At 44.9% G+C, this 27,945-nt stretch overlaps 1 protein-coding gene across 3 annotated transcripts; it reads left to right on the top strand.

Moving 5' to 3' along the window:
• nyap2b (neuronal tyrosine-phosphorylated phosphoinositide-3-kinase adaptor 2b) lies at window positions 1-27,729 on the top strand. 3 transcript variants are annotated; one of them, XM_064940950.1, is made up of 7 exons: window positions 1-899; window positions 4,247-4,447; window positions 14,302-14,624; window positions 17,704-18,783; window positions 20,968-22,011; window positions 22,914-23,011; window positions 25,188-27,729. In XM_064940950.1, exons 2-7 carry the CDS (start codon window positions 4,269-4,271, stop codon window positions 25,401-25,403), a joined length of 2,940 nt encoding a protein of 979 aa, XP_064797022.1. In that variant the 5' UTR covers window positions 1-899; window positions 4,247-4,268; the 3' UTR covers window positions 25,404-27,729. The 3 variants fall into 3 exon arrangements, with proteins under 3 accessions (XP_064797022.1, XP_064797021.1, XP_064797023.1); XM_064940949.1 differs by having other exon boundaries at window positions 4,244-4,447; window positions 25,188-27,728; XM_064940951.1 differs by lacking the exon at window positions 4,247-4,447 and having other exon boundaries at window positions 25,188-27,728.
• Window positions 27,730-27,945: the final 216 nt, after the last annotated feature.

Raw genomic sequence — 27,945 nt, forward strand, 5'->3', positions numbered from 1 at the left:
CTCAACTCCAACCCACAACGCCAGGCAGCTGATTAGAGAGCTCTCCGTGGTGCTGAAAAGAGAAAAACACATTCAGACACACAGTAGGTGCAGTACGGCCATGAGAGAGAGAGAGCGAGAGAAAGAAAGTGAGAGAGCGAGTGAGAGAGAGAGAGAGGAAGGTAGAGTAGGCGTGTTCTTTGTGTTGTGATCCACGCTTCTGAAGGCTGGACTCATCTGCTGTGGCTCAGGCTAGCAGAGAGGAGCTCTGTGTGGATAAGAGAGGCAGTGGAGGGATGCTCCGACTGAACACCCCCTGACACACACATACACACACCGCTCTTCTTTTCATCTACGGGCACGAACTGCACCTGTGGCACACACACACCTGGAAAGCCGAGGGTTCATTGGATCAGACAGAAAAAGACACGAAGAACAAGTCAACTCCGGCGTGTGAATTCATTCTGCAGAAAGTGGCTGCAAGTCTAGAGGAGTGTGTGCGAGGCTTGTTTGTCTCTGTCTGTTTGTCAGTGAGGATGTGTGTGTGATGCTGTTAGGGTCTGGTCCAGTGCTGCTGCCTCCTTCCGTGCTCTGTAGCATGTGCAGATGAGTGTGAAGCTGGCCCCTGGGTTGGAGTCTAGCATCGTTTGGACAGGGGGCTTGGGTCTCTCCGGCTACCCAGGGGAGGGAGCACTGATCTGGGCATCCACCGGCCTTGCTGGCACTGCCCCTGCCCTGGAGTACTCCTCTGAGCAAGCCTTACTGTTGGGAGCGTACAATGGCTACTGGACTTCCCTGTGGATTTAAGTGGAATTCTGCACAGATGCTCCAGGATCTGTCCGAGTTGTTCAGCGGCTCGCACTGGACTCACCTGGAGAACACCGCTTTGGCCCTCAAGTCAGCAGTGACACAGCTCCACTGTAAGTAACACACATACACACACACACACACACACACACACACACACACACACACACACACACACACACACACACACACACACACACACACACACACACACACACACACACACACACACACACACTTCTCCTAACCTATCAAGTGAAATTGTATTTGTCACATGCGCCAAATACAACAGAATACAACCTTACTGTGAAGTGCTTAGTTACAAGCCTTTAACCAGCAAAATAGAAAATATAAATAAAGGAAATATTTACTAAATAAACAAAAGTAAAAAATGTAATCCAAATTTACACAAGAAAATTACGTAACTTTAATGAGGCTATTTACAGTTTAGTCGAGGTAATTAGTATAGTGACTATGAATAGACAATAAACAGTGAGTAGCAGCAGTGTAAAAGAGGGGGGGGTCAATGTAAATAGTCTGGGTGGCCATTGATTAAATGTTCAGCAGTCTTATAGCTTGGGGGTAGAAGCTGTTAAGGAGCCTTTTGGTCCTAACTTGGCGCTCCGGTACTGCTTGCTGTGCGTAAGCAGAGAGAACAGTCTATGAATTGGGTGACTGGAGTCTTTGACAATTTTTTGGGCCTTCCTCTGACACCACCTAGTATATAGGTCCTGGATGTCAGGAAGCTTGGCCCCAGTGATGTACTGGGCCATACGCACTACCCTCTTTAGCGCCTTACGGTGAGATGCCGAGCAGTTGCCATACCAGGATGCAACTGGTTAGGATGCTCTCGATGGTGCAGCTGTAGAACCTTTAGAGGATCTGGGGACCCGTGCCAAATCTTTTCAGTTTCCTGAGGGGGAAAAGGCATTTTCGTGCCCTCCTCATGACTGTCTTGGTATGTTTGGACCATGATAGTTCTTCAGTGATGTGGTCACCAAGGAACTTGAAACTCATGCTTGCATTGAGGGAGAGGTTGTTGTCCTGGCACCACACTGCTAGGTCTCTGACCTCCTCCCTATAGGCTGTCATCATTGTCGGTGATCAGGTCTACCACTGTTATGTCGTCAGCAAACAGCGCCATTGATTTCATAGGGTTCACCTTTGTTACCTGATCCTCTGTATGATGAGGGATGGTTTTCACTGACCTAGCTGTGCAATATTTTTGACACCGCTCGAGAATATCCCCATACCCCCAGTGCCACCGTTGCCTAGATACGGACGTAGTGCGCCACTTTCATTCCCGTTTGGGGGAAAAGGCTGCCTTGGATGACCAACTGTTGCAATCAATGTCACCTAAGAAGAGGAGAGGATGGAGAGGGCAGTAAAAAGTGAGGCGTGGTGAGGGAAAGATAGGATGTGGGTTAGGTTCGGAGCTGCAAAACAACATTTTAAGAGAAAAGATTGAGTAACAAATTGCACGCACTGGAGAGAGAGCATCTCCAACAGATACAGCTGATTTTAAAGGAGAGAAAAGATAAACGAAAGAGGTGAAAGGAAGGGAAGAGATGATGAACTGTGCAGGACCATAGGAGGAGAAACAGGGCTGCAAGGTTTTACTGAAAAACAGTGTGATAAACAAGCTGATCCCAGCGCTGCACAGCGCTGCAGGCTTACAGGGATTACAGAGGCAGGCTTAATTCAGCTCCAGCAGTGTTTGAATCCTGCATTGCCCCCCCCCCTCCCCTGTCCTCCCCTGTCACTGACAGAATTTTACCTCTGCACTGAACACATCCACTTAACATGTCCACTCATCACTTCAACACTGAGATTTCACGGTGAGCTTCAAAAGTGCTTCACCACTCAGCAGCTTCATGAAACCACTGCGCTTTGAAACTGTGGTACATGGACCAAAATTCAACCACCAGATGCAGCGTAGAGGGTCGGCATTCAGAAAAAGATGCAAAAGTGCCCTGTGCCTGTGCATCAATGATAAACTTTAACTATGAGATGCAGCATTAACTGTAGCGCTCCAGCCACGAGCTAAAACACAGTACTGTAAATTAGGTCTGTCTCTCGTCTCTCTGTGACCCTGATTCAAAACTGGGCCCTTTTAAAAATGAGTTGTCTCTGGAGCAAACCGGAACAGACTGCCCCACGTGCAGTTAAACTCACTAACCCCAACGTCGAGGTTATTCATGGACAGACAGAACAGACAGACAGTAGAGGTATAGTGTGCCAGACAATTATCTGATCTTTCTAAGTTAGCCGTGCCATCCATTTGGCTGCTCTCCAAACTCTCTGACTCACACACACACGCACACTTGCGCGCGTGCACACACACACACACTTTCTCACATGCACACATGGGCAGACAGACAGTCTCACACTCACACACACACACACACACACACACACACACACACACACACACACACACACACACACACACACACACACACACACACACACACACACACACTGTCCCCCAGGTCCCCTCCCCCCACTCCACACACAGTCCACTCAGTGCCGCTCACACGTAAACAGCACGAGTCTCTTAGGCTTATCTGAAAACATTGACCTACATAAAAGTGTGCGTTCTCTTCTCTTCTGCTACAGACTCCTGCAGGACGCACTGTGCTGTTGCACGCACACATACCGGTACACACACATTCCCTCTCAAACAGCATCTATGCACAGTGTGCACTCTGCATCTATGCGCTCACTGAATACGCACACCCCATGGTCAGATGCTCAATGGTGCGTTTGGATGTGGCTGTAAACAGTGCTGTTTTCACCGTCCATTCCTCTCATTTGAGCGAAAGCAAAGGGGTTGACAGTCGAGCAGCCGTCAGGGAAGAGGCTCTTTTTCCCCCCAATGGAGCATCCTCCTTCACGCAGCTCGCCTGTGACGCACAACTGTTTGTGGAGGAATCGTATAAAGAATCATCTTGTGGAGAAGCAGGCAAAAGCACAAGCCAGATTATTTGATCAGGAACCGCAGCAGTTCTATGTGTAAATCCAGCACAAATCACAGGAATGCAATCGGTAACATAATGCCTGATATTCTGTATGCGTAGTACATGACGTTGAAGGACTTCTCAGTACTGTATGTTGCTTCATCCTAAGCCTAAGGCTACTGTCATTCGGTTGTGTGTCATTTGTTTTCCTTCTTTCATCCGTAAGTTCTTGATCCATTTGAAGCCCTTTATCAGGGCGACTAGACAGTGGGGCCCCTTCAGAGTTGTGCATTTGTACTATACGTTTCCCATGCTCCAGGGGGGATAATGATGAAACTTGTGGTCGCAGCCATGACGCAACTGTTACCACTAATACTAACAACCCATTTATAAGCAAAAAAAAAAACCCACCCATACACAGCCACCAGCCACCGTAAACATCACTGAGCCCACTATACCATATTTGTCATTAACACTACTCTGTGTTCCTCTCGAAGAAGGCTGCCGGATCGCTTGTGAAGAATGATGAGCTCCAAAGAGGAAGAAACTCTGAGATTTCTCCAGTATGTTGAAGATAGCGGACTAAGAGCCTACAGCGGGCTGGTCTCTCAGAACCTGGATCACGCCAGGAATGAGAGGAACAGGATTTACCTACAGGAGAAGAACGACAAGAAGAGAAAACAGGAAGAAGCCATAAAGAGGTAGGAGACTTAAAAATGTGATCGTACACCTACAGGACACTCCTTCCAAAACCTGGGCCGCAGATCTTTGAGAAATGATACAAATATACAGGCACGTCATGCTTGTCTATAGACGTGAGATGTCACACCATACTAGTGTGAGGACTTAACGTTAAATGTAACAAAGCATCAACGACAGTCATGCATCTTATAATACACCTGAAGACACACACACACACACACACACCGCATGCTTATATAGTTATATATAGATTCACTTATACATGATATGCTTGTAAAGTCGCAGGCTTAAGTTGCACTATGCTGCCGATGCCACGGACCTCTTACAATTACAATTCCAGCCTCCAAGACAATGAATCTGGCCCAAACGAGCCCTTAGGGCACCTTGTCCAATCTTTCAATGGAGCCTTCGGATTTCCATTTCCTTAAGCTGAGTGTACACTATGTGATTTTGGCCCCGAAGTTTTTGAGATCGGAGACAAAATCCCCATGTCGTTGACTACTTGGGGCGCGCGGCCGCCACCGACACTCGTTTAATGTGAATGAGTCAGAGTCACAATCTGAGGGCTTTGACCCATCTTTGAGCAGTCTCAGACGTCCCAATATTTGGAAACGGGTTTGAATTTATCGGTACAAAATCTGCAATGCTCTTGTAGTGTGAGACATGCAACAACAAGATTTGAGAACTGTGATCTGCAGTAGCCAGTGAGATGATGACGTTGCATCACCCAGAATGTGTACACTGGAGCAGGGGAAATGACTCTGACACACAATGCTATTAAATTCTAAATGTATTGGCTAGATATTTCAACTCTGTATCACACGCGTGAATGTCTGACGTTCATGAGGCTGCTTTCAGCTATGGCTCGTTCTAGCTATCTAATCACATCCTTGTTTTAACGAGACAGCGTGGTATCGAGAATCCTCACCACAAAGGGAAGAACCTTATCGTGTGTGACCCACGTCTGTGCCACATCGTTTAGTGTGCACGGTGCACACCACTACGTCGGCAATGCAAAAACACGACAGGAAAGACGGTTGTTTAATGTGAGAGGCTCAGCGATGTTAGGATTTTAAAAGTTGTGTAGTGTTCCGCCCGGCGTTATGGTGTGCTATTCTGATTTGGAGCAAAGGCTTGTACTGCGTTGGTCAAACTGTTGAGTTTCCATACACAACAGAGAGGAAAGGATGTGTGTACTGTTTGTGGTTCTTGAGTGGGTGTGCATGTGCGTGCGTGTGTGCGTGCGTTTGTGCGTGCGTGTGTGAGCGTGTGTGTTTCTTGGGTGTGTAACATGTCCTCAGTCCCTTCTGTTAAGAGCTCACAGTGTGTGCGTGTGTGTGTGTCCCTTAAGCCATGGCATATTGCTATACTTTGGGGTGCCAGTGGGTCGGTGCGGGCCTCTCTACGGAGTAGAGTTAATTTATCATTTACTGACTTATTTGGGACTTGTCCTTGGCTAGAGGTCGTCCCTGCCTGCTCCACTTGATGGAGAGTAGTTTTAAGGTAGCCTGGTCTCAGATCTCTTTGTGCCGTACAGCCAACCCTTATGGTCATTGCTTGGCATAGTAACGGCAATAGGACTTGGCAAGACGGCAGAAACAGATGACAACAACCATAGGAGCACAAACAGATCTGGGACCAGGCTAGATTTAGGGAGATTGTGATCATTAAATTGATGGATGAGCCCACGTTCACTATTGGACATAAATGCACTAAGTGTGTGATTGGTTTAAGGTTGTTTTTAATGTAGGGTCTATCAACAGAACTCTAGGCTATATTTGTTAGCTGGCTAATGATGGAAGATTGGGCCAAAACTCAAAACCAGTCATATATAATGTACATAATATTATTTACTAACTGAGAGTTTGTAATTTCAGTCATCTGATACAGTGGTTACAAACACTCCTACAAAGCATTGGAATTTGCATTGGAATAGTCAGTAGTGACTTGCAAATGTTTGCGTCCTCTTTCATCCTCTGTCCAGGTGAAAGTGAGGCAGAGGAGACTGGTTGTCCTTACTTGGGGCTATGTAGCGGCACCACGTGGCATCCGAAAGCTGAGCGAATAGGAAGTGGCTGCACGACATGGGCAGCACGTGGAGTTGGCGTGCTTTGGTTGTGTGTGAACAAGTAGGCGCTGTGGAGGCAAGTGTGTGGTTCGCCCATAAAAGACATGACAGCAGATGGATAGAGAGGCGTCTGGTTGTGTGTGCTTTCCAATGCTACATGTTAACAGTGGTAGCAGAGTTCCTCGACAGATTCTCATTCTACAAGTGTTTGCGACATTTTCTAGGTCTAGGGAATGTGTTCCAAACCTGAACAGTCATCACTCTTTAAGCCTTGTACGGCATTGCTTGCTTTCACCTGTTAAGCTCTGCAAATGTTGTAGAGAGTGTCAGGTATGTGCAGTGTATGTGCAGCTTTGGCCATTTAGTGTCTTCTTCTGATAGTAAATCAACTACAGTTGACTCGTAATATTATAGTAGGGGCCAGCAGTGCAATTTTTTTCCATTCATTAACTGTATATGTTCTCTGCACTTGCAATGTTTCTATGCACAGCACCGTTTACATGAGTAGCGTTTATGAGCAAGTTCTGTTTGAGAAACCAATATAGTGCATGTTTTAAAGCACAAAGTCGCAGGTCCTCCAGTCGTATGACGAAACGTTCTGTGGAGAGCACAAGAAACTTTTCACTTAATAAACACATTGCAGCAAAAGTTACCTAGCACACCGACAGCGAGTCTGATGTCATCCTAATTTTGTACCCATTCCAAGGGAGGTGCTGCCTTGAGGAAAGTGCTATCTAGTGTCCTGATATCTCTCCATCCGTTTCTCAGCTGTTGTCAATGTAAAATATTAATACACAGTCACTAGAGGAAGAGTATAAAAGAAAATAGCTGGATTTTGGACGAGGCCTATAAGTAGGTCAATGAGACGACCCATTTTTACAGTAACTGATGGAGGGAGAGAGAGAAGCAAAAATAAAGAGAGATAGAGAGGGGGAGAAAGAGAGATATACGAGAGAAAATGGGAGAGAGAGAATGGGAGAGAACGGGAGAGAGCGAGAGGGAGGGGGAGAGAAAAGAAACCTGTTAGAAAGAGATTAAGTGTGGAGAGCTCGCTAGCAGGAGATGTGTTCTGCCTGGTGACAGCTGGAACAGCCGCAGGCCAATCAGAGCACCAAGTTGGTTTGAGTGAGGAGGGTCTTCCTGCCTACAGTGCCATCCCACTTGTGTTTCCATTGTATCTGAAGGAGTAGTTATTCACACACACACAGGGATATACACGCACAGGGTTGTTGTCGGGTTGTTGTGTCTCTATGTGACTTGGAATGTGCAATATGTCACCAACAAACAAAATAATTGTGTTTATGTGTGAGATTAATTGTAAGGGAAAAGTCTGTCCATGACACTCTGTGTGTATTGTCACACACACACACACACACACACACACACACACACACACACACACACACACACACACACACACACACACACACACACACACACACACACACACACACACACACACACACACACACAGATTGATATGCACAGCAAACCTCACACACAAACTTAGTTCTGTTATTTTTTGGTGTCTTATTGTGCATTCAATGTCACATAGACTCAAGTAGCCTACTGACACAGAGCCAGAACTGCCCGACGACAACCCTTCATCCAACTGTTCCTTGTGCACCTGTGGTCTAAGTTCCAGCCAATCACTGGGCAAAGATCCTATAAATAACACACACACATACACTCCAGCAGTTACACACCTGGTACATACACAGTTCTGTATGTGTTAATGTTCATGGGTGCTTTCCTGCTGACGCCTATGTGTGAGCGAGCAGAGCTTAATTATTATTACGTCTGATTATGATGACATTATTATTGTCATTTCTGCAGAGTATATGAATTAAGTACCACCATGTTATAGTGAAGCCACATTTCCACATTGCATGCATAAAGATTTTCCAATTCTAGTGAAATAACAAATGATTATGAAATAACAATAATGTTATAACATTAGCCTATCATTTCTGCAGCGTTTATGAGTTCAAAGCAAAAGCTACAACTCGTCACTTGATTTACTATACTGAAAACAATGAAGGTTCTTAAAGGGTTCTTCCTCAGCTGGTATGGTTCCTTGGGGAACTCTTAGCCGATAAAGAACTTTGAGTTAAGTGGAGGTTTCTTGATGGGACATCTACAGTTCTTCGGGAATTCTTAAAGGTTCTTGAAATATATGGAAGCCTGCAGATGTGTCCCTTTCATGGCATACAGAAAATTGGCCAGTGTTAACTTCTTTGGGCTGGAGGCAGTATTGAGTAGCTTGTATGAAAAAGGTGCCCAGAGTAAACTATCCAAACATTTGGATAGAAAACACTCTGAAGTTTCTAAACCTGTTTGATTGATGTCTGTGAGTATAACAGAACTCATTTCTCAGGCAAAAACCTGAGAAAAAATCCAACCAGGAAGTGGGAAATCTGAGGTTTGTAGTTTTTCAACTCTTAGCCTATCGAATACACAGTGTCTATGGGGTCAAATTGCACTTCCTAAGGCTTCCGCTAGATGTCAAGTCTTTAGAACCATTTTTGATGCTTCTCTGTGAAATGAGGGCGAATGAGAGGGGAATGAGTCAGAGGTCTGCCAGAGAGCCACGAGCTGGTGACGCGCATTCACATGAGAGTTAGCTCTGTTCCATTACATTGCAAAGGAATTCTCCGGTTGGAACATTATTGAGTATTTATGTTAAAAACATCCTAAAGATTGATTCACAACATCGTTTGACATGTTTCTACGAACTGTAATGGAACTTTTTGATTTTTTGTCTGCTCCAAGTGATCCTAGTGAGTTTGAATTTGTGAACTAAACGCGCAAACAAAAGGAGGTAGTTGAACATAAATGATGGACTTTATCGAACAAAACAAACATTTATTGTGGAACTGGGATTCCTGGAAGTGCATTCTGATGAAGATCATCAAAGGTAAGTTAATATTTATAATGCTATGTCTGACTTCTGTTGACTACACAACATGGTGGATATTTGTTTGGGTAGTTTTGGTCTCTGAGCGCTGTACACAGATTATAGCATGATGTGCTTTTTCCTTAAAGTTATTTTAAAATCTGACACAGCGGTTGCATTAAGGAGAAGTGTATCTATAATTCCGTGCATAATAGTTGTATCTTTAATCAATGTTTATTATGAGTATTTCTGTAAATTGATGTGGCTCTCTGCAAAATCACCGGATGTTTTGGAACTACTGAACGTAATGCGCCAATGTAAACTGAGATTTTTTTTATATAAATATGAACTCTATCGAACAAAACATACATGTATTGTGTAACATGAAGTAATATTAGTGTCATCTGATGAAGATCATCAAAGGTTAGTGATTCATTTATCTCTATTTCTGCTTTTTGTGACTCCTCTCTTTGGCTGGAAAAATGGCTGTGTTTTTCTGTGACTTGGCTCTGACCTAACATAATCGTTTGGTGAGCTTTCGCTGTAAAGCCTTTTTGAAATTGGACACTGTGGTGCGATTAACAAGAAGTGTATCTTTAAAATGGTATAAAATATTTGTATGTTTGAGGAATTTTAATTATGGGATTTCTGTTGTTTTGAATTTGGCGCCCTGCACTTTCACTGGCTGTCGTCATATCGATCCCGTTAGCGGAATCCCAGCCCAAAGAGTTATTAACTGCTGTTGATTTTTCTGTGTAACACTTTTTGTGTTGATTCAGGAGTTAAATTAACACCGTGAAGAGTTAAATTAACACTCAGTGGTGTAAAATAACCCCAGTGTTGGTGACAATAACCAAAGTTGAACCAAAACCATGCCCATCGTTATCATATTTCCCAGCATGCTCTACTGCAGGTGGATTTTAAGAATTGTTTGTTTCAATATCTATGTTTTTGCATGTACACAATGGATTAATTAATCGTATTCTACTCAAATATAAATAACATACATTTTTGTAAACTAATTCAATCTGTTACTATGAACTGAGGCTATTGCCCCCATTACTGAAATTATTGTTCCACTTTATATCATCTCATATCTTAGTCTTACTAACACTGGCAGTCATTCTGAAAGCAAATGCTGGCTATCCCCGCTTCCTGGATTCCATTAGGATTTACACATCACTTTGCAAGATGGCATAATGTGCCATTGTGGCCTGTAAACCACGAGTTTCGGGCTACTGTACTAGGGTAAAACTAGGGTCTCAAAATAAGCCTTATGAATTATGATGTGTTAAAAAATAAATGTTTAATGATAACACATTCACTTAGGATTTCACATGGTGAAGGCCACAGGACTGAAAATGTATGAATGCAACAACCATGTCTCTGTAGCAAACACAGTTATTGGTGGTACTGGTAACTCAAAAATGTACTTGAAAGGCACCCTGAGAAATATGCATATTTTTCTCAACAATAGGGTGTTAAGTGTGTGTGGTTCTTTAAAGAACCATCCCATTTAAGGTTCTTCAGAGAGCCTAAAATGGTTCCCTTATGGTAGGGCTGCCCAACCCTTCCTGGAGATCTACCTTCCTGTTGGTTTTCAGTCCAACCCTAATTTAACACACCTGATTGTACTTATTAGCTGCTCAACAAGACCTTAACTAACTGAATCAGATATGATAAATTAGGGTTGGACTGAAAGCCTACAGGACAGTAGATCTCCAGGAAGAGGGTTGGGCAGCCCTGCCTCATGGCATCGCCCTGAAGAACCTTATTTGGTTTCAACTTGAACCTTTATTTTTAACAGTGTACATAGGGAAAATAATAACTCCTGCCATTCAGATACCATGATTAGTGTGTTCATGGTTAAAAAAAAGAATAGGAAAGTACCAAAGAGAGTGTTTGAAACAGGCACTGTCTTCTAGGCTACATAACATCAGCTGGTGCCAAGCTCCTCTGGGCACAAGGCATGACCACGAATACACACTGAGAGCTGTGTGATTTTTCCCTCCCTGGTCTTGAAAATGCCAGCTCAATGCTACCTCCATCATGTGCGTGACTGGCACGGTCCACTGTAGTGATTCATAACCTGAGATCCTGGAAACATCAGGTGGTGTGTGATAGGTTTGGTAGCTGGAGGAGGGTAGGTGTCATATAGCCGTCCACAAGGGAGGTCTACAGGTACAAGGAAAGAGTCACCCAATTTGAATGCTACATCTCTGAGCGATGTTCTATCGATTCCTTGGGTCATTTCATGTCTCCATGTGTATCTGAGCTATTGCAGTTCAAGCATGCAGAAATTCGCAATGACACAGCATTGCGATAAAGCTGCTCTCACTAGACTGATTGCAAAAACATCTGTCATGGCATGTCAGATTTCAATACTGGCTGATGTCATAACGCGGGAGCCATTTAGAATATTTCTCCAATATTCCTACCTCGAGAAATGTGTCATTTAACAGTGGGTCCTCCACATGTCTCCTATTTGTCTGCCTCTTCAGTCCAGGGTGCATTGCATGGTGCCATTGCAAGGCCGTTGCAAATATCAGGCTCTGCAAGGCACACTGATCTGTAGATTGAACATGGTGAGATTGTAGACTCCTACATTTATAGTGCCGTTTGTTTAGGCGATTTTACAGCTAACTAGCCACTTTACATGCTGATATTGACTTTGGTAGTATTGTGTGTAGCTACATTTGCTAGGTAGCTACCTAGCTTGCTAGTCAGCCAGCCCATTGAGAGTGCATTGCGTGTGTTGTAGTCGACTTGATCTGCAACAGTTTTCCACAACGATTTTCAGATGTTGCATGCAATCTTAGTATAACAATAAAATGAAACATTTGTTCACAAAAAAAGAAATCTCACATATTAGTGTTATTTAACACTGTGAATTTTAGGAATTAATAGTTTTGAGTGGATTTTTCCTTTTAATAACTACAGATCGAGGTTTAGGACTTGGGAGTTGTAGTCTCTCATCTGTTCGTTTGTTGTGCGGAGCTGGACAGCAGCAGGCTTTGTGTCTGGTTTCCGTGGGTACCCTGTTGCTAGGCAAAGTTAAGCCCCTAACCAATGAACCCAACCCTGCAAGCTCCTGCTGCTCAGCAGCTGGCTTGGAGTCAGTGGGAGTCAGCAAAGTCACACACACATAAAACGCAAACATCCACCCACCCCCGCCCATCCATGCATTCAAGCATTTGTACGCACACAATGCCACTTAATGTCACAATAATCTTCCAACTTTGTATTTTGACTGACGCATTGACTTAATGTATGGATAAACTCTTGGACTTCATTTCCACAATGTGGGCTAAACCACCAAAAGATACCAAAAACACAAAAGGTTTTAGGTTGGTTTTCCCATAACTAGCTGATTCAGTGCAGATGATTGATTCCCCTCAATGACAGTAACTGGACAAAAACGGTTTAGAATACTAATATGTCAACATCACTGTTTCTGTCCAACTGGTCTTGATGGAACATTCATTCTATAATTTCCAAAACAATTTGGTCATTCCAATTTTCTAACCTTTTCAAATAGGCACTCTGCAACTGGAGTACTGTCTCCATCAGGGATGAATTACATGTGGTTCAACTCTCATCCACTGACATTGTGAAAACTCTGCATCAGTGCAATGAGGAGTTTGAGTTGTAGTTGAGCACCAACAGAGATAGATGCCTAAGTTGGTGAGGAAGTTCACATTCAACACAGCAGATGATGCACAGTAGTTTGAATGTGTGCATGTGCAAAAAGTTCTATAGGTTTGTAGTTGGAGACAGAATAATTGTTAGGCTATTTGCTTTTGTCATTTTTCAACTTGACTTACAGGTATTTACTCTGATCTTTCAAAAATGTATTCAAGGTGTTGACCATATACTGTACCACAATCAACACATTTTCGTATCTGACAATATCTGATGATATAGGGCTATAAAAACTAAGACAACAAAAAATGATTCAGTTGCCCAACTAGACTACTTCCTGTTTTTGTCCGCCTCATCATCTCCAAACTTTATTGAAACTTTCGCCGTGATATATTCTGTTTGCTGGTGACCTTCTAAATAAAAAAATAGTACTTGAAATAAAGCTAAAGTCACCACCATCTGACAGTAAGAGAGTCAGAAATCAACTCTACAGTTCTGTGACTGTTAAAGCCCCATTCTGCCACATGAACCACTCCATTCAGGCTAATCATCCGGGTTTTTAAAGAGGGATCGATGGTGGCCGGAGTGGGGAGACTTCCATCGTGTCATTGTCTCTCTGCGGCTGGGAGCGCGGAGCTAACCATGCCCAGGGTTAAACACAAATCAATGGCTACCCACAGAGAGATTCTCTCGGCTGAGTGGCACTAATGTGGCTCTCATTGTTGACGCTTGCATCATTTGAGCACTCATAAAGAGAGTAGGGCAAGCGGAAACACACCCACGTGCACAAACAAACATCGAAGTAGACCTCTGTGTGCTATTTTTGGTTGAAGTTCTTGTGAAAGGGCAGACTTCCAGAGGTGAGGGAAGGACTGATGTATCGGTGATGTTTTAAGTTGACTAATTATCTTTATAGATGAATCTTTGTCACAGTAACTTACAACAACTGTTTGAATGAAAGATTGATCGATTTATTGTTTATCGATTTATTGTTTATTGTTTATTTCTGGATCAATCATTTTGGATTTGAAAACAATACATTTCATCTTTATAGTGTTCAGTGTGGTTACATTTGCTTGGTTTTCCATCCATAATAAATTATTTCTATGTCGAATGCAAAGATAGTTCTATGTACCGTTGTGCGTTATGACACGAGCACCTATACTATCAGATTCCAGACCAGTTGTCGTGTATCATAACATAAACATCTCTCTCTCTCTCTCTCTCTCTCTCTCTCTCTCTCTCAGGACGGGCGAAGAGGTTGTGACTGAGGGGAAGCTCCTGCGCATGGGCTCCATGACAATGCCACCCCCCCCGGAGCGCATGCCCGTGCCCCCCTATCTTGCTTGCGGGCCGGGCTTCGCTGTGCGCTCCCAGTCCCTACACTCGGTGGGTGGGGGCAGTAATGGCGGTGGGGAGGAGGAAGTGGGCAGCCCCACGTCCCGCAAGCAGCCCCCACCCAAACCCAGGAGGGACCCGGCTACCAAGTTGAGCATTTCCTCTGAGACCGTGGACCACAGCCCCACCTTGGTCTGTAGGGGCTGCAGGGCCAATCCGGACAGTTGTGATGGTAAGTATGGAATGGCACGGCTAGCTAAGCAAAGTAGCTAGCTATAGCCTGTAATCCAACGTAGCTAAGGCAACATGGGCTTAGTACACAACTATGAAAAAATACTACCCGACGCACAACTACACAAACACACAAGACCACTCTGAGCAACACTGCACTACAATATGCACTGAGTGGTTTATGTGTGACAGCGCTGTACAACATTCCTGTCTGACTTTACATAACAACAACACAGTTTGGCCCACACTCCGTAAACAAATGACCATCCACTGCAGTGGGACTGAATGAACCCTTACAAGCCAGAGTGCAGTGAGTGTACATGAGGTTGAGTGTAGCAATGCGGATGAACATTGGCTTCTGGTGAGTGAGGCTCTGCTTGGTCATTCAATCTCACTGCTCCTGACGGTCATGAATGGTGTTTATGTTGGCCCAGTCGGCCAGTTTTTTTCCACTATTATTGGATGGCGGATGTGCGTACAGACTTTATTTTCATCATACTTTTTTCCTCCCCACACGGACATGTTGCAGTGTTAGATTCCCCCCCGCTTGAGATTTCACCACAGGAGGCTACTGAGGGGTGAACGACTCGTAATAATGTCTGAAACGGAAACCGTGTGTTTGATGTATTTGACACAGTTCAACCTATTCCGCTCCAGCCACTAAGACGAGCAAAGCTCTCCCCAATTAAGGTGCCACCGAACTCCTGTGGATTTCACAGCAACACAACCTGACTCTAGTAACTCATTCAGGCTTGAGGAGGTTTGGAAGGGTGCGTGCAAAGTGACCGGTCTCCTTTTTGATGAGCTGTCGAAAGCTAACCGCTTGGAAAATGCCTCCACACAGCATGTGCAACCTACGGTATCTGTGTTCTACAGTGTCTGCTCATCCGTTTTCCTCCTTAAAGCCCACAAAGATCCAGTTTACATTTTGCATGAGAATGTGCTCCGAGCATAGGTCACATCCGGAGAGATCTGAATTTGATGTCCTGGTGTGACTCGTTTAGCCTTTATCCACTTTGTGATGGGCTCTAGCATGAATCCTCACCAGGTAGACAAAAGTGATCCGCTCTGCGTCTGTTGTGAGGAAAAAGTGTCAGAGGTCACTGTAAGTCGTTGTTGCATGCAATCGGCAATTCCCCTGAATTTAATAATAACAGCAGATCTCAGAGGAAAGCAGATTAATGAAACGAATGACAGAAGCGGGACACATTGGGAAAAAGATGGTTACTGTACTAGAAAATGTAAGCAGAGACAAGGTATATTTGAATGGATCGACATTCAACCATCGCTAATCAGATATAATTTGTTTGAACTTTATTCACTATAAAATCAGTAGTGTGGCCTTGTGGATACTGGGATGTGAACCAATAGAGCATAAGAGCTGTAAATTAAATCACTGTTCAGCTGTAGACCTATATCAAATAGCATGAAAACATTGTTTTGTTTGTTGGACAGAAACATAGAACACCTGCTATGCAAGGAAACAACAAGTGAAAAATTAACAGGCTATTAAAGTCTTCTAGTCTTAAAGGGCTGTGAGAGACTTAAAGGTGAATATACGGCCGCATTCGAATGCGTTGCAATTTGACGTGTGTGCCGATGTGATGGTTGGTTAGGGAGTTGCCCTGGCTGTCTCAGATTGGAGGGGATCACTGTGTGCGCACAGATCTTCCTCTGCACCACGGCAACCATCCCACAGAAACAAGACCCCCCGTAGCCCGGCCAATCAGAACAGCGGCAGGCAGTGAGGGCCAATGAAGCTGTGGCAACGGTTGAGCTCTAAGGCGTCCCGGCCAATCACCGTCGGAGTGTGGGGGTGTCCATCACAGAAAGAAGGGTTGTTGCGTGAGCCGGAGCAGGCTCTGCGCTGAGCAGGGAGGAGGGGCCAGTCGGAAGCAGAATTCATTCAGGAGGAGCGATTGACCTAGATTCCTTTTCCCCTAGGAGGAGAGGGGGTGTGGGTAAACACATCCGCTACGGGGGAGGGGGCGAGAGAGCGGGGGAAGGGAGGCGGGGGAGGATGAACTCATCATCTGTGCGTGAAACAGATCTCAAGATCTACCATGCAACCCAGTTAGCATAATGATAGTAATAACAGGCCACACATCCGAGTGCGGAGACACAAATTACACTGACACATAGCCACATCAACAATTGAAAAACACACACGCACACACACGCACACACACGCACACACACGCACACCCACGCACGCACACACAGGCACGCACTGAACCACAGCTGACTGTGCTCAAATGAGGGGTTGGGTGAAGTGCGGAAGAGACATTTCAGTTGAATGCATTCAGTTGTTCAACTGACAAAAAAAATATATATATATATATATAGTATATATATATATGCTATTATCATCTGGTTGAGAAAATGGTGCCAGGATATAAAGCCCTGTTGAATTTACAACCTGTGTTTGTGCAGCCTGTGTTTTTATGTGCACTTGTTGGAGGAAAACAACATATTTGCCCTTTGCCTGTGTGTGTAGTAGGGAGAGATTTAAGTTCAGAGACGATGAATGTGAATATGTTGAGGTTGGGTTGAGGTTATGGATGTACTGTACATGAAAGATTTCAAAGGGATGAATGGTGTGTGTGTGGGTGGGTGTGTGTGTGTGTGTCGTGATGGCGGTGGTGAGTCATAGAGAGGAGCGTGCGCCTGGACCATCTGGCGTCTGAATTATTAAAGGTGTAAAATCTGTAGTTTGAAGGAGACATGTTCCAGCTCTTATCTTCCACTTACATCTGACCAACGGGAAAAAGGGACACACTTATACACTACACTATTTGACCTAGAAATACACTCTCTCTGCTCTACAACATACTGTAACCAGAACATATCTAGCCTAAAGGAACACCTGTCTCTATATGGCTGTGATATACAAGACCCAAATGGATTCACTGCAACACTACGTCATACCAACCTGAAAAAACCCACACAGTTTGACTCAGATACACTTAACTACTACATTGCTGTATATCTTACCTAAAAACAAAGACATGTAAAACGTCATAATACAGGGAAGGTTTACTATGATATGGCTAACACGTTTTGTTTTTCTGCTCCTTCAGCGCCACAAGGTTGCGGCGAAGACTGCAAGAGGGTCCCTCCCCCCAAACCCAGGAGGAATCCCAACACCCAGCTGAGCACCTCCTTCGATGAGTCCTACATCAGGAAGCACGGAGGCTGCAAGGGTCACTCCCCCTCTGCAGAGCGCGAGCACAACCCCTCGCCGCCGAGCGACGAGAGCCCCAGCCACCACTCCGACTCGGATGAGCCCGTCTACATCGAGATGGGCGCCAGTGTTGGAGGCGGGGGGCAAACAGAGGCGCCCAGGAGTGAGGACGAGGAGCCGGACGAGTCAGTGTATGAGGAGATGAAGTACCCCCTCCTGGATGACATGGACTACCGCTGGGACCCCCCGGGATGCCGCTCCGCCTGCCCCACCCCGGCACCACTGGACCCAGAGCCCCTCAGCCGCTGCTCCACTCCACGCAACATCCCCCTCTGCGACATTCCCGCGCCCTTCCCCAACCTGCTAACCCACCGGCCGCCTCTCCTGGTGTTCCCCCCCTCACCAGCCCAGTGCTCGCCAAACTCAGACGAGTCCCCGCTTACCCCTCTGGATGCACTGACCAAACTGCCCATGATGGACAACCCCGGTGCCTACAGCAAGTCACCCACCTCCTCTTCCGAGCCCCCCTTGGCGCACCTACGCCGGGAGCTGACCGCCACGCCCACCCTGACCGTGTCAGGTCGCTCGTCGGCCCCGCCCCTGCCCTGCACCCTCTACAAGTCCTCGGCCTCCTCGACCCACGGCTATCAGCGCAGCCACTCAGCCTGCCCCTCGCCCGTCAGCATGGGCCGCTGCCTAACTCCCCTCAGCCTGATGCGTGCACCACCCTTCGACGCCCCCATTCCCTTTCCAGGTGGGCTGCCGCGCAGTGCCTCTGCCACGCCCCACGGAAAGGGCTCGCCACCCCAGGACTGCGTTGCTGGGGGCAGGCTGCATGGGTCAATGCAGAACGTGTCGACGGGGCGCTCGCGCACACCGACCAGCCCCCTGGACGAGCTGACCAACCTATTCACCGCCGGTAGGAACATGATGAAGAAGAACACCAGCGGAAGGAAGTCGAAGGAGCCCGGGGAGAGTGAGTGTCAATCATTCAGTCAGTCAATCAATGAGTCAATCAACGCATCACATCATGTTTAGTTACAGAATCAGTCAATATGAACATAGAGGTAGAGTAAAAAAAATAGTTCCTCCACAGGTATCCACTATCCAGTCTGATCAAACTGACTGCCATGCCATAACCCACACGGTGTAACATTGACACGTTTGTTGACACATTGATGCACAAACTACAGCAATGGCTCAATTTTTTTGTGAAATTATTTATTCGTGTTCTCATCAGTGTCGCGTTAATATAAACCCCTTATCATCTGGTTAAACAACTTCCAATCCCGCTAAATTAGGAGATGCTGCTGCTGATGTTTGCTGATGTTTGCGGTGGGTGTTTGTGGCTCTTTCCTCCGTGAGCCCGTTTCATCTATTCCCACCAAACATAGATTGATACAGATCATATGATTTAATCTGGCCCGGATTAGGGAGTAAAGCGGTCGGCATGCCTCTCAAACCACGCAGTGGCATTAAGCCACCGCACAGCATTACTCTTAAATATGTAAACATGTTTAAACACAGGAGGCCAATGCGTCCAGTGCAGTACTTTTCCAAAATTGCACAAATGGTGAATCCAGATAGTTACCCAACTCCGGAGGTTAATACATATTTATAAAACTTCAGAACGGGTTTTCCATAATCATGCTAACCATCCTGTAATCTTTATATTCAATCGTGGGTTTATTTATTTAATTTGTATGCATAATTCAGCCATTGATTTTCTCCTAATTGATGACCCCTGTTGACACATGGCCTGCAATTTAAATGGGCCTAATGCAAAGGAATAAAATATGAATTTGTGTTTGAAACCACATAGGCTATTCATTGCATATGCACACAATACTGTATTACAAATGGTAAAAAAAAGTAAATTGTGTGTAGGTATCCAGGACTTAATTATGGTCACAAGAGCAGTGAAGTGTGTTATTGGGTTTTTATCAGATTGGCTGATGATTTGGAGAGAGATCTAACATAGCAACTAACTCCATGGGGGAATTCCCACTGGTTGAGTGCATTTGAACCCATCTCGGGCTATACATAAAAAATGACTGGGCACGTGTCAATCTGTTCTTAACTCCGAGAGCTTCATAGCAACCACCAACTCCAACCCAGTCATAGCAACAGAAGAAGGAGCCTCTCTTATTTGCAGCATCCTTCCCTGTGGGGAAGTGAGCCAATCGCAGAGCAGGTCACTCCAGCTTCCAACTGATCATGTGCAGCAGCAGTAGGCTTCCTAAGAGACAACCAAGACATTTACACCTGATTAGAGAGTTCTATTCCTATCTTGGCCCAATCAGCTGGTAAAGATTGAACCAATCAGGGAAACAGCTTCACAGTCACCAATCAGGAGAGAGAAAGAAGCCCCAATCTATGACAGATGCTGACTTCCTGGAATTGTAACACCACAATCTTCTCTGAATGTAGGAAATATTGGTTGGTGGTTCTGGCAAATGTTTGCATCTAGCCTTTTATGCAAATTCTGGGTATTTCTTAGCTTTAACTGGCTTGTGGGATCATTTGTTGGCTCTGTCCTCTTCATGCATATGCAGTAATGTCTTATTGATGCTCAGTTTTGTGCTGTCTTTTAGCCTAATAGAGAGAGACAAGCAGAAAGAGATAGAATGTTACAATTGCCATGTATACCTACTGCATTGTTTTAGAAATATTTCACCAAATATGACTGATTAAAACAGCAAATAAATGTGTTAAACAAGAATGCATTGAAAGTGGTTACTGAGCCTTTACCTACCCATTGGTAATAGTATCTATGCAATTCACATCATGGATGTCTCCATGACATCTGTCAAATGAAACAACAGCATTTCCCAGTAATTCAGGCAAAAGGACCTTGGCTCATCCCAGTGGTTCATAGCACCCACAGCGCATGGGTGAAACCAAGTGGCCGTATAGCGTTAGTGCAGTGCTTTAATACAATTGTTCATTTTTATATAGGTTATGTTTACTAGTTAGGTTGTGTTGAAGTAACAGAATATACCACTAACTAATTGGTAAGGACATGCAGGAACATTTTAAGGTTTTTGACTGTGTTTCTCCTAGGAAATAACAGTAGATACCACTAGGCCTAACTAATAACTAGGGACTTAAAGAAACTTGGTATTTTCTGGTGTCTGACTGTGTTTCTCCTCTGTTATAGCCGAGTCCAAGTGTAAGCCTAACAGCGAATCCAAACGTGACGGCAAGGAGCGACACAGTCACAGCAAGGAGTCCAAACGGGAGAGCAAGGAGTCCAAACGGGAGAGTAAGGAACGTAGCAAAGAGTCGTCTTCTCACAGACGCGACACCAAGGACAGGGGCTGTAGCAGTGCTGAACCCCTGCCTATGAAACGGGACAGCAGAGACCGGGGTTGTAATAGTGTGGAGCCCTTGCCTATGACAAGAGACAGTAAAGATCGGGGTTGCACTAATATTGAGCCCCCGCCTGTCAGACGGGACAGCAAGGACAGGGGCTGCAATAACATAGAATTGATGCCTAGACGCAATAGCAAAGACAGAAGTGTCCACTGCATGGAGCCTTTACTAAGGCAGGACAGTAAAGACTCTCCCCGCAATGGTGTGGAGTCCAGACCAGACAGCAAAGAAAGGCTCAGCCACCAGAACCCACCGGAACTTCTACCCAGGCAAGATAGCAAAGACCGAACCAGGAACGAAATGGATTCGAGACATGACAGCAAAGAACGAATTGATCAGCCACCAGAGCTTCTACCCAGACAAAATTGCAAAGATTCACCCAGAAATGGCCTTGAGTGCAGACGTAATAGCAAAGACCGAGACAGGGCGAGCTACGGCCTGGAGTCTAGACAAGAGGGCAAAGAACGAAGTTACAATGGAATGGAGCTCTTACCCCGACAGGACATCAAAGAGTCCGCCAGACATGGCCTTGAAGCCAGGCGTGACAGCAAGGACAGAAGCTGCAATGGCTCAGAACTGCCCCCCCGGCGCGATAGCTATGGCAAGAGTGCCAATGGGGTAGATCCTAGGCGCGACAAAGACCGGGTGGGTTACAGCTCAGATGTCTTGCCCAGACGTGATAGCAGAGATAGGGGGACCTACAACTTTGAGCAATCAAAAGCACAAGAGAAGAACGGTGTATCAGGGCAACAATCATCGACGGCCACACCAACTCGGCATGGAAGACCTGCTGGCAGTCCGCCAATGATGTTGGGAACTGGCAATACAGGTGAGGATAGCCTATTTTAAATTGCACATGCAGCTCAACGCAACCAGACACCAGGAAGTGACTGTGGTAAATGATTGACACGCACTAAACATGTCCTCATCAAGCACAATAATCTGCAAAGTTTAGAGATGCTATACTGTTGATTGCAATAACATGCAAGTAGCATATCCATAATCAAACAATTTGAACATTCTCTGACTGGGTTACATGGGTAACTAAAATGTAAATAAAACAAAGGTAGTTCTTCAATCAAGTACAAGGGTGGAGTAAAAACCCGCAGGCACTCGGGTGACTCGGCCCTCTGTGGAATGAGTTTGACACATGCTGTAAAACAACACATTTCACTGCACCTATCCGGTGTGTGTGACAATAAAACATATTTTGAGTGTGCTTGTTAGCTAGCTTGCTAGGCTAATTTAGTAAGCATATTGTCCGTCACCTTGATTGTCATTTGGAGACAATTTTAATTAATTATAAGGATATTTCATACTAAATCAGTAAAGTTTGAAATTAAAAGAACAAACACAATTTTACACATTTCACACGAAATAAGAAACGTACCTAGGCCAACTGTTCTCATCAGGGTGCAGTTTCAAACTCAAGAAAGGTGATTTCCTCTGGTTTGGCGGGAATACTGAGACCAGGTGCAGGTGCTCTTTGAAACACACTGTAGTCTAAATAGCTAGAAGCCTAGGCTACACAACATAAAATGAAATGTGATTCCAAGTGTTATCTCATAGACAAGACAGAAAACATTCTGAGAGATGATTGGTAAGGGTTTGTGATTGTGATTAGGCTTATAACTGTGTATTGCTTCACCATAACTTTTAGTTTTGTTGCATATAAACTATTAAAAGAATGAGCTAAATGTATTAATTGAAATACATTGTCCCTCTTTATAGAACTGAAACCAGCACTTCCGAAGTATGGCCGCTCCTTCTCTGCCCCAGTTACACCCTCTCCCTTGGGGACCCCACAGAGGCAAGCACCAGAGGCACAGGTAATTCAATGAGATATGCTGCCAATAAATCTACAATTATCGAGAATTTCAATAAACATTATTCTATGGCTGGCCCTGCTTTCCACCTGGCTACCCCTACACCGGTCAAAAGCTCTGCACCCCCCGCAGCAACTTGCCCAAGCCTCCCCCATTTCTCCTTCACCCAAATCCAGATAGCTGACGTTCTGAAAGAGCTGCAAAATATGGACCCCTACAAATCAGCCGGGCTAGACAATCTAGACCCTCTCTTTCTAAAATTATCCGCCAAAATTGTTGCAACCCCTATTACTAGCCTGTTCAACCTCTCTTTCGTATCGTCTGAGATCCACAAAGATTGGAAAGCTGCCGAAGTCATCCTTCTCTTCAAAAGGGGAGACACTCTAGACCCAAACTGCTGCAGACCTATATCTATCCTACCCTGCCTTTCTAAGGTCTTCGAAAGTCAAGTTAACAAACAGATCACCATCCATTTCGAATCCCACCATACCTTCTTCGCTATGCAATCTGGTTTCCGAGCTGGTCATGGGTGCACCTCAGCTATGCTCAAGGTCCTAAACAATATCATAATCGCCATCGAAAAAAGACAATAATGTGCAGCCGTATTCATCGACCTGGCCAATGCTTTCGACTCTGTCAATCACCACATTCTTATTGGCAGACTCAACAGCCTTGGTTTCTCAAATGACTGCCTCGCCCGCTTCACCAACTACTTCTCAGACAGAGTTCAGTGTATCAAATCGGAGGGCCTGTTGTCCGGACCTCTGGCAGTCTCTATCGGGGTGCCACAGGGGTCAATTCTCTCTGTATACATCAATGATGTTGCTTTTGAAGCTGGTGATTCTCTGATCCACCTCTACGCAGACGACACCATTCTGTATACTTCTGGCCCTTCTTTTGGCCATTCTTTGCATTAACTAACCTCCAGATGATCTTCAATGCCATACAACTCTCCTTCCGTGGCCTCCAACTGCTCTTAAATGCAAGTAAAACTAAATGCATGCTCTTCAACCGATCACTGCCCGCACCTGCCCACCCGCCTAGTATCACTACTCTGGATGGCACTGACTTAGAGTATGTGGACAACTACAAATACCTAGGTGTCTGGTTAGACTGTAAACTCCGCTTCCAGATTCATATTAAGCATCTCCAATCCAAAATTAAATCCAGAATCGGCTTCCTATTTCGCAACAAAGCATCCTCTCATGCTGCCAAACATACCCCCATAAAACTGATGGTCCTACTGATCCTCGACTTCGGCGATGTCATTTACAAAATAGCCTTCAACACTCTACTCAGCAAATTGGATACAGTCTATCACAGTGCCATCCGTTTTGTCACCAAAGCCCCATATACTACGCACCACTGCAACCTGTATGCTCTCGTTGGCTGGCCCTCACTTCAAATTCGTTGCCAAACCCACTGGCTCCAGGTCATCTATAAGTCCTTGCTAGGTAAAGCCCCACCTTATCTCAGCTCACTGGTCACCTTAGCAGCACCCACCCGTAGCACACGCTCCAGCAGGTATATTTCACTGGTCACCCCCAAAGCCAATTCCCCCTTTGGCCGCCTTACCTTCCAGTTCTCTACTGCCAATGACTGGAACAAATTGCAAAAATCACTGAAGCTGGAGACTCATATCTCCCTCACTAACTTTAACCATCAGCTATCAGAGCAGCTTACAGATCATTGCACCTGTACATAGGTCATCTGTAAATAGCCCCCCCCCGCAACTACCTCATCCCCATATATAATATCTCGACTTGCACATTCATCTTCTGCACATCTGTCACTCCAGTGTTTAATTGCTAAATTGTAATTATTTCACCACTTTGGCCGGACTTTTTATTGCCTTAGCTCCCTAATCTTACTTCATTTGCACACACTGTATATAGACTGTTCTATTGTGTTATTGACTGTTTGTTTATTCCATGTGTAACTCTGTGTGGTTGTTTGTGTCACACTGCTTTGCTTTATCTTGGCCAGGTCGCAGTTGTAAATGATAACTTGTTCTCAACTGACTTACCTGGTTAAAAAAGGTGAAAAAAAATACTACTAATAAAAAAGATTGGCCCCTAATGCAGACCTGGATCAATATCTATCTTGTTTTCTTTCATTCTTGGGAAGTGCTTAATGTACTTTCCCTGGTTGCCTACTGCTCTTCTCCACTTTTCCCCAGGTACCCCAGATGCCGTGGATGTGTGGGGACAGCACCATGCTGGAGCAGATCGAGAGGAAGCGCACCCTATGCATGGAGATCCGCTCCATGCAGCGGCCCCCAGACAGAAACAACCCAGACAGGAATCTGTGCAAGCCGAAGAACAACGGGGCCAAAAAGATCCAGCCGCCCCCGTACCCCACACAGACCACTGTGTTCTGGGACACAGCCATCTGACTATAACCAATGATTAACTATAACCCACTTGGACCCACGCCCAATCCCCATCTAGACTTTGTGCCTACTGATTGGCCTACTCCGCATCACGGGGGTCAGGGGCAGCCAATAAGAGCAGGGAGGGGATCGCTGATGTCAAAGGACAATGGTGGTTACCATAGCAATATTTCCGCTTGTTCAGGTTGTAATGTTCTCTCATCATCACTGGTGATATTTGATATTTTTCTATTTCAAGTGACTCCATGTAAAATACTTAGTACGAATAAATATTTTCTAAACAAAAAGGGATAAAGCAGCAAAAACTATGTAGATGTAGAGCAATCCAATGTTTCTTTTACATTTTCGTTTTGGTATTTTACATTTTAAAGCATAATCTATCACTGATAATTATTTATGCCAAATGCTCAATGAATTTCCAGTACTCAAAGCACTCTTTTGAATGGAGGATATTCTGACTATCAGAGCCATATATTTCGATCTAAATACATGGCTCTGGTTGCCATTAGCCCTTGGGCCAATGTGTTCTAGTATGTACAATACTTAGTCCTAGAACAGGTCAGGAATCTTGTGCTTCAGTTTGTAAGTTTACAAGCTGTGTAGTCAGTCAGAGCCTTTGACAAGGATGTATTTGTTATGAGATGGGTTGGCTAGCATGTACATAGTACACAACACTAAGATAGAAACGAGGGTGGGTCAGGGAGATAAACCTAAGGACGAACCTATTATCCCAAACCAACCTGCTGAGGTAAATTGTTGGTGAGGTTGCACTTTGCAAGGGTTGGTTATCTAATGTGGGTTGGTGGCAATAGCTGGCACAGGTCAGCTCTCCTACTCTGCCAGGCACATTGAGGGCATCTTCCCACAGAGTAGATACGGAACTCAATCCACACCAACAACCAGCCGGAACAATCCACGCCTGAACTTTTAGACAAAAACTTACATTTACGGCAGAATATGTGTATATTATGCACTTGCTTGAGAAATAACTTTGGAAAAATGTGCTTATATATTTTTGGGTAAAATGTAGAGTAGTAGAGCCGTGCCATGTAATACGTTATCACTGGTTGGCTGGGTGGTATGATCGCAGATGATTGGCTGTCTGTGACATGCCGTCATCCGTGACTGGCTGTCTGTGACGCATTGTCCCCTGTGATTGGCTGCTTGGCAGCATCCATTTTAGGGATCAGATGATAAGGACCTATAGGGTGGCCACAGCTCTGCCCAAGTATAAGGACATGGGTTACACAAGGGCCTACAGATTAAGGCTTTGTAAAGTAAAGATTAATAATGAAAAACTGCACTACCCATCATCCTCCATCACACTCAATTAGGCTGGATCCATGTCCAGCTACCTCTCCACTCCCCCTCTACCTTCTACATCATCTAAAGAGGTTATCTTTTGCACGTAAGAAATGCAATGTCCACATTGCCAAACTGTTTTAGATGTACCCCCCCTCCTATTCCTGTCCTCCATAGACCAGCATGCACCTGCATGGGCAATAGGGGTGTGACTGAAGTCATGGGTGACTCAGGAGTTGCCTCTAACAGTTGCTCCAGGGCCAGATTTCTTACTGATCTACTAGGTTAAGGTTAGGATTTGGGTAATCTAACTATAGATCTGTGTTGGGGGATGGTCCTACATCAAGCGAAGAATCCCTTTGAGGTTGTTTAAGGTGCAGTGTACTGTAGTGCTGTTGGGGAATAACATTGGTGAGAGACCAAGAAACGGCTAGATCCCCAAATCTGTCCATTCATTGGCAGACATGAGCAGCAGTCCTACAGGAATGGAGGAAAGGAAACCTAGGAGCAGCATGAACAACCTAACTGGTTAAGCCAGTGCAGTACCCCTTCCATTGAGAAATCAACACGGAGGTCCCACCGAGTCCTTTATACCTGTATGTGTGTGTGTGAGTGTGTGTTAGTGTGTGTTAGTGTGTGCCAAGCTACACTGTATGCAGGTCAACTCTGAAATGATTGTTGTAAACATGAACTTTTCTGCCCCACACGGTTGGTCGGCGCAGGTCTGAAATGTATAACGATGTACAATCTCTTTTGTGTCTGTATAGAATATGTGCACTGTGAAAGGTAGAGAGAGCACAGCACTGTGAAAGGTAGTGAGAGCACAGCACTGTGAAAGGTAGAGAGAGCACAGCACTGTCAGAGTCATCTGTCTTATTTCTAAAAAGGAAAAGAAGAAAAAAAAATGTTTGCGAAAATGAAGTACTGTATGCTGATTGTCACATGGGTTCTGTTGTCGATAGAAATAAATATGAACTTCAACCCGCTGTGGAAGAGCTCGGACTCCTGGTGGAATATGTGATTGTGCTTTTGGTCTTTACAGTTTACTCTGATATGTTTTTTCAATAGTAACCCACATTGTAGTACTCAAAGGGCACTTGGTAAAGTTAATGGAAAAGGTCCCTGTAAATCACAACATGATTTAAACGGATTTTTGTTCTTGTGGATGAAACTTTTAAAGAATAACAACTTTTACTTATCTGTAATACAAACATGGCATAGCACAATTTGATAGCAAATTCAA

This window comes from Oncorhynchus masou, chromosome 3 (genome assembly GCF_036934945.1).
Source record: "Oncorhynchus masou masou isolate Uvic2021 chromosome 3, UVic_Omas_1.1, whole genome shotgun sequence".
Taxonomy (NCBI): domain Eukaryota; kingdom Metazoa; phylum Chordata; class Actinopteri; order Salmoniformes; family Salmonidae; genus Oncorhynchus; species Oncorhynchus masou.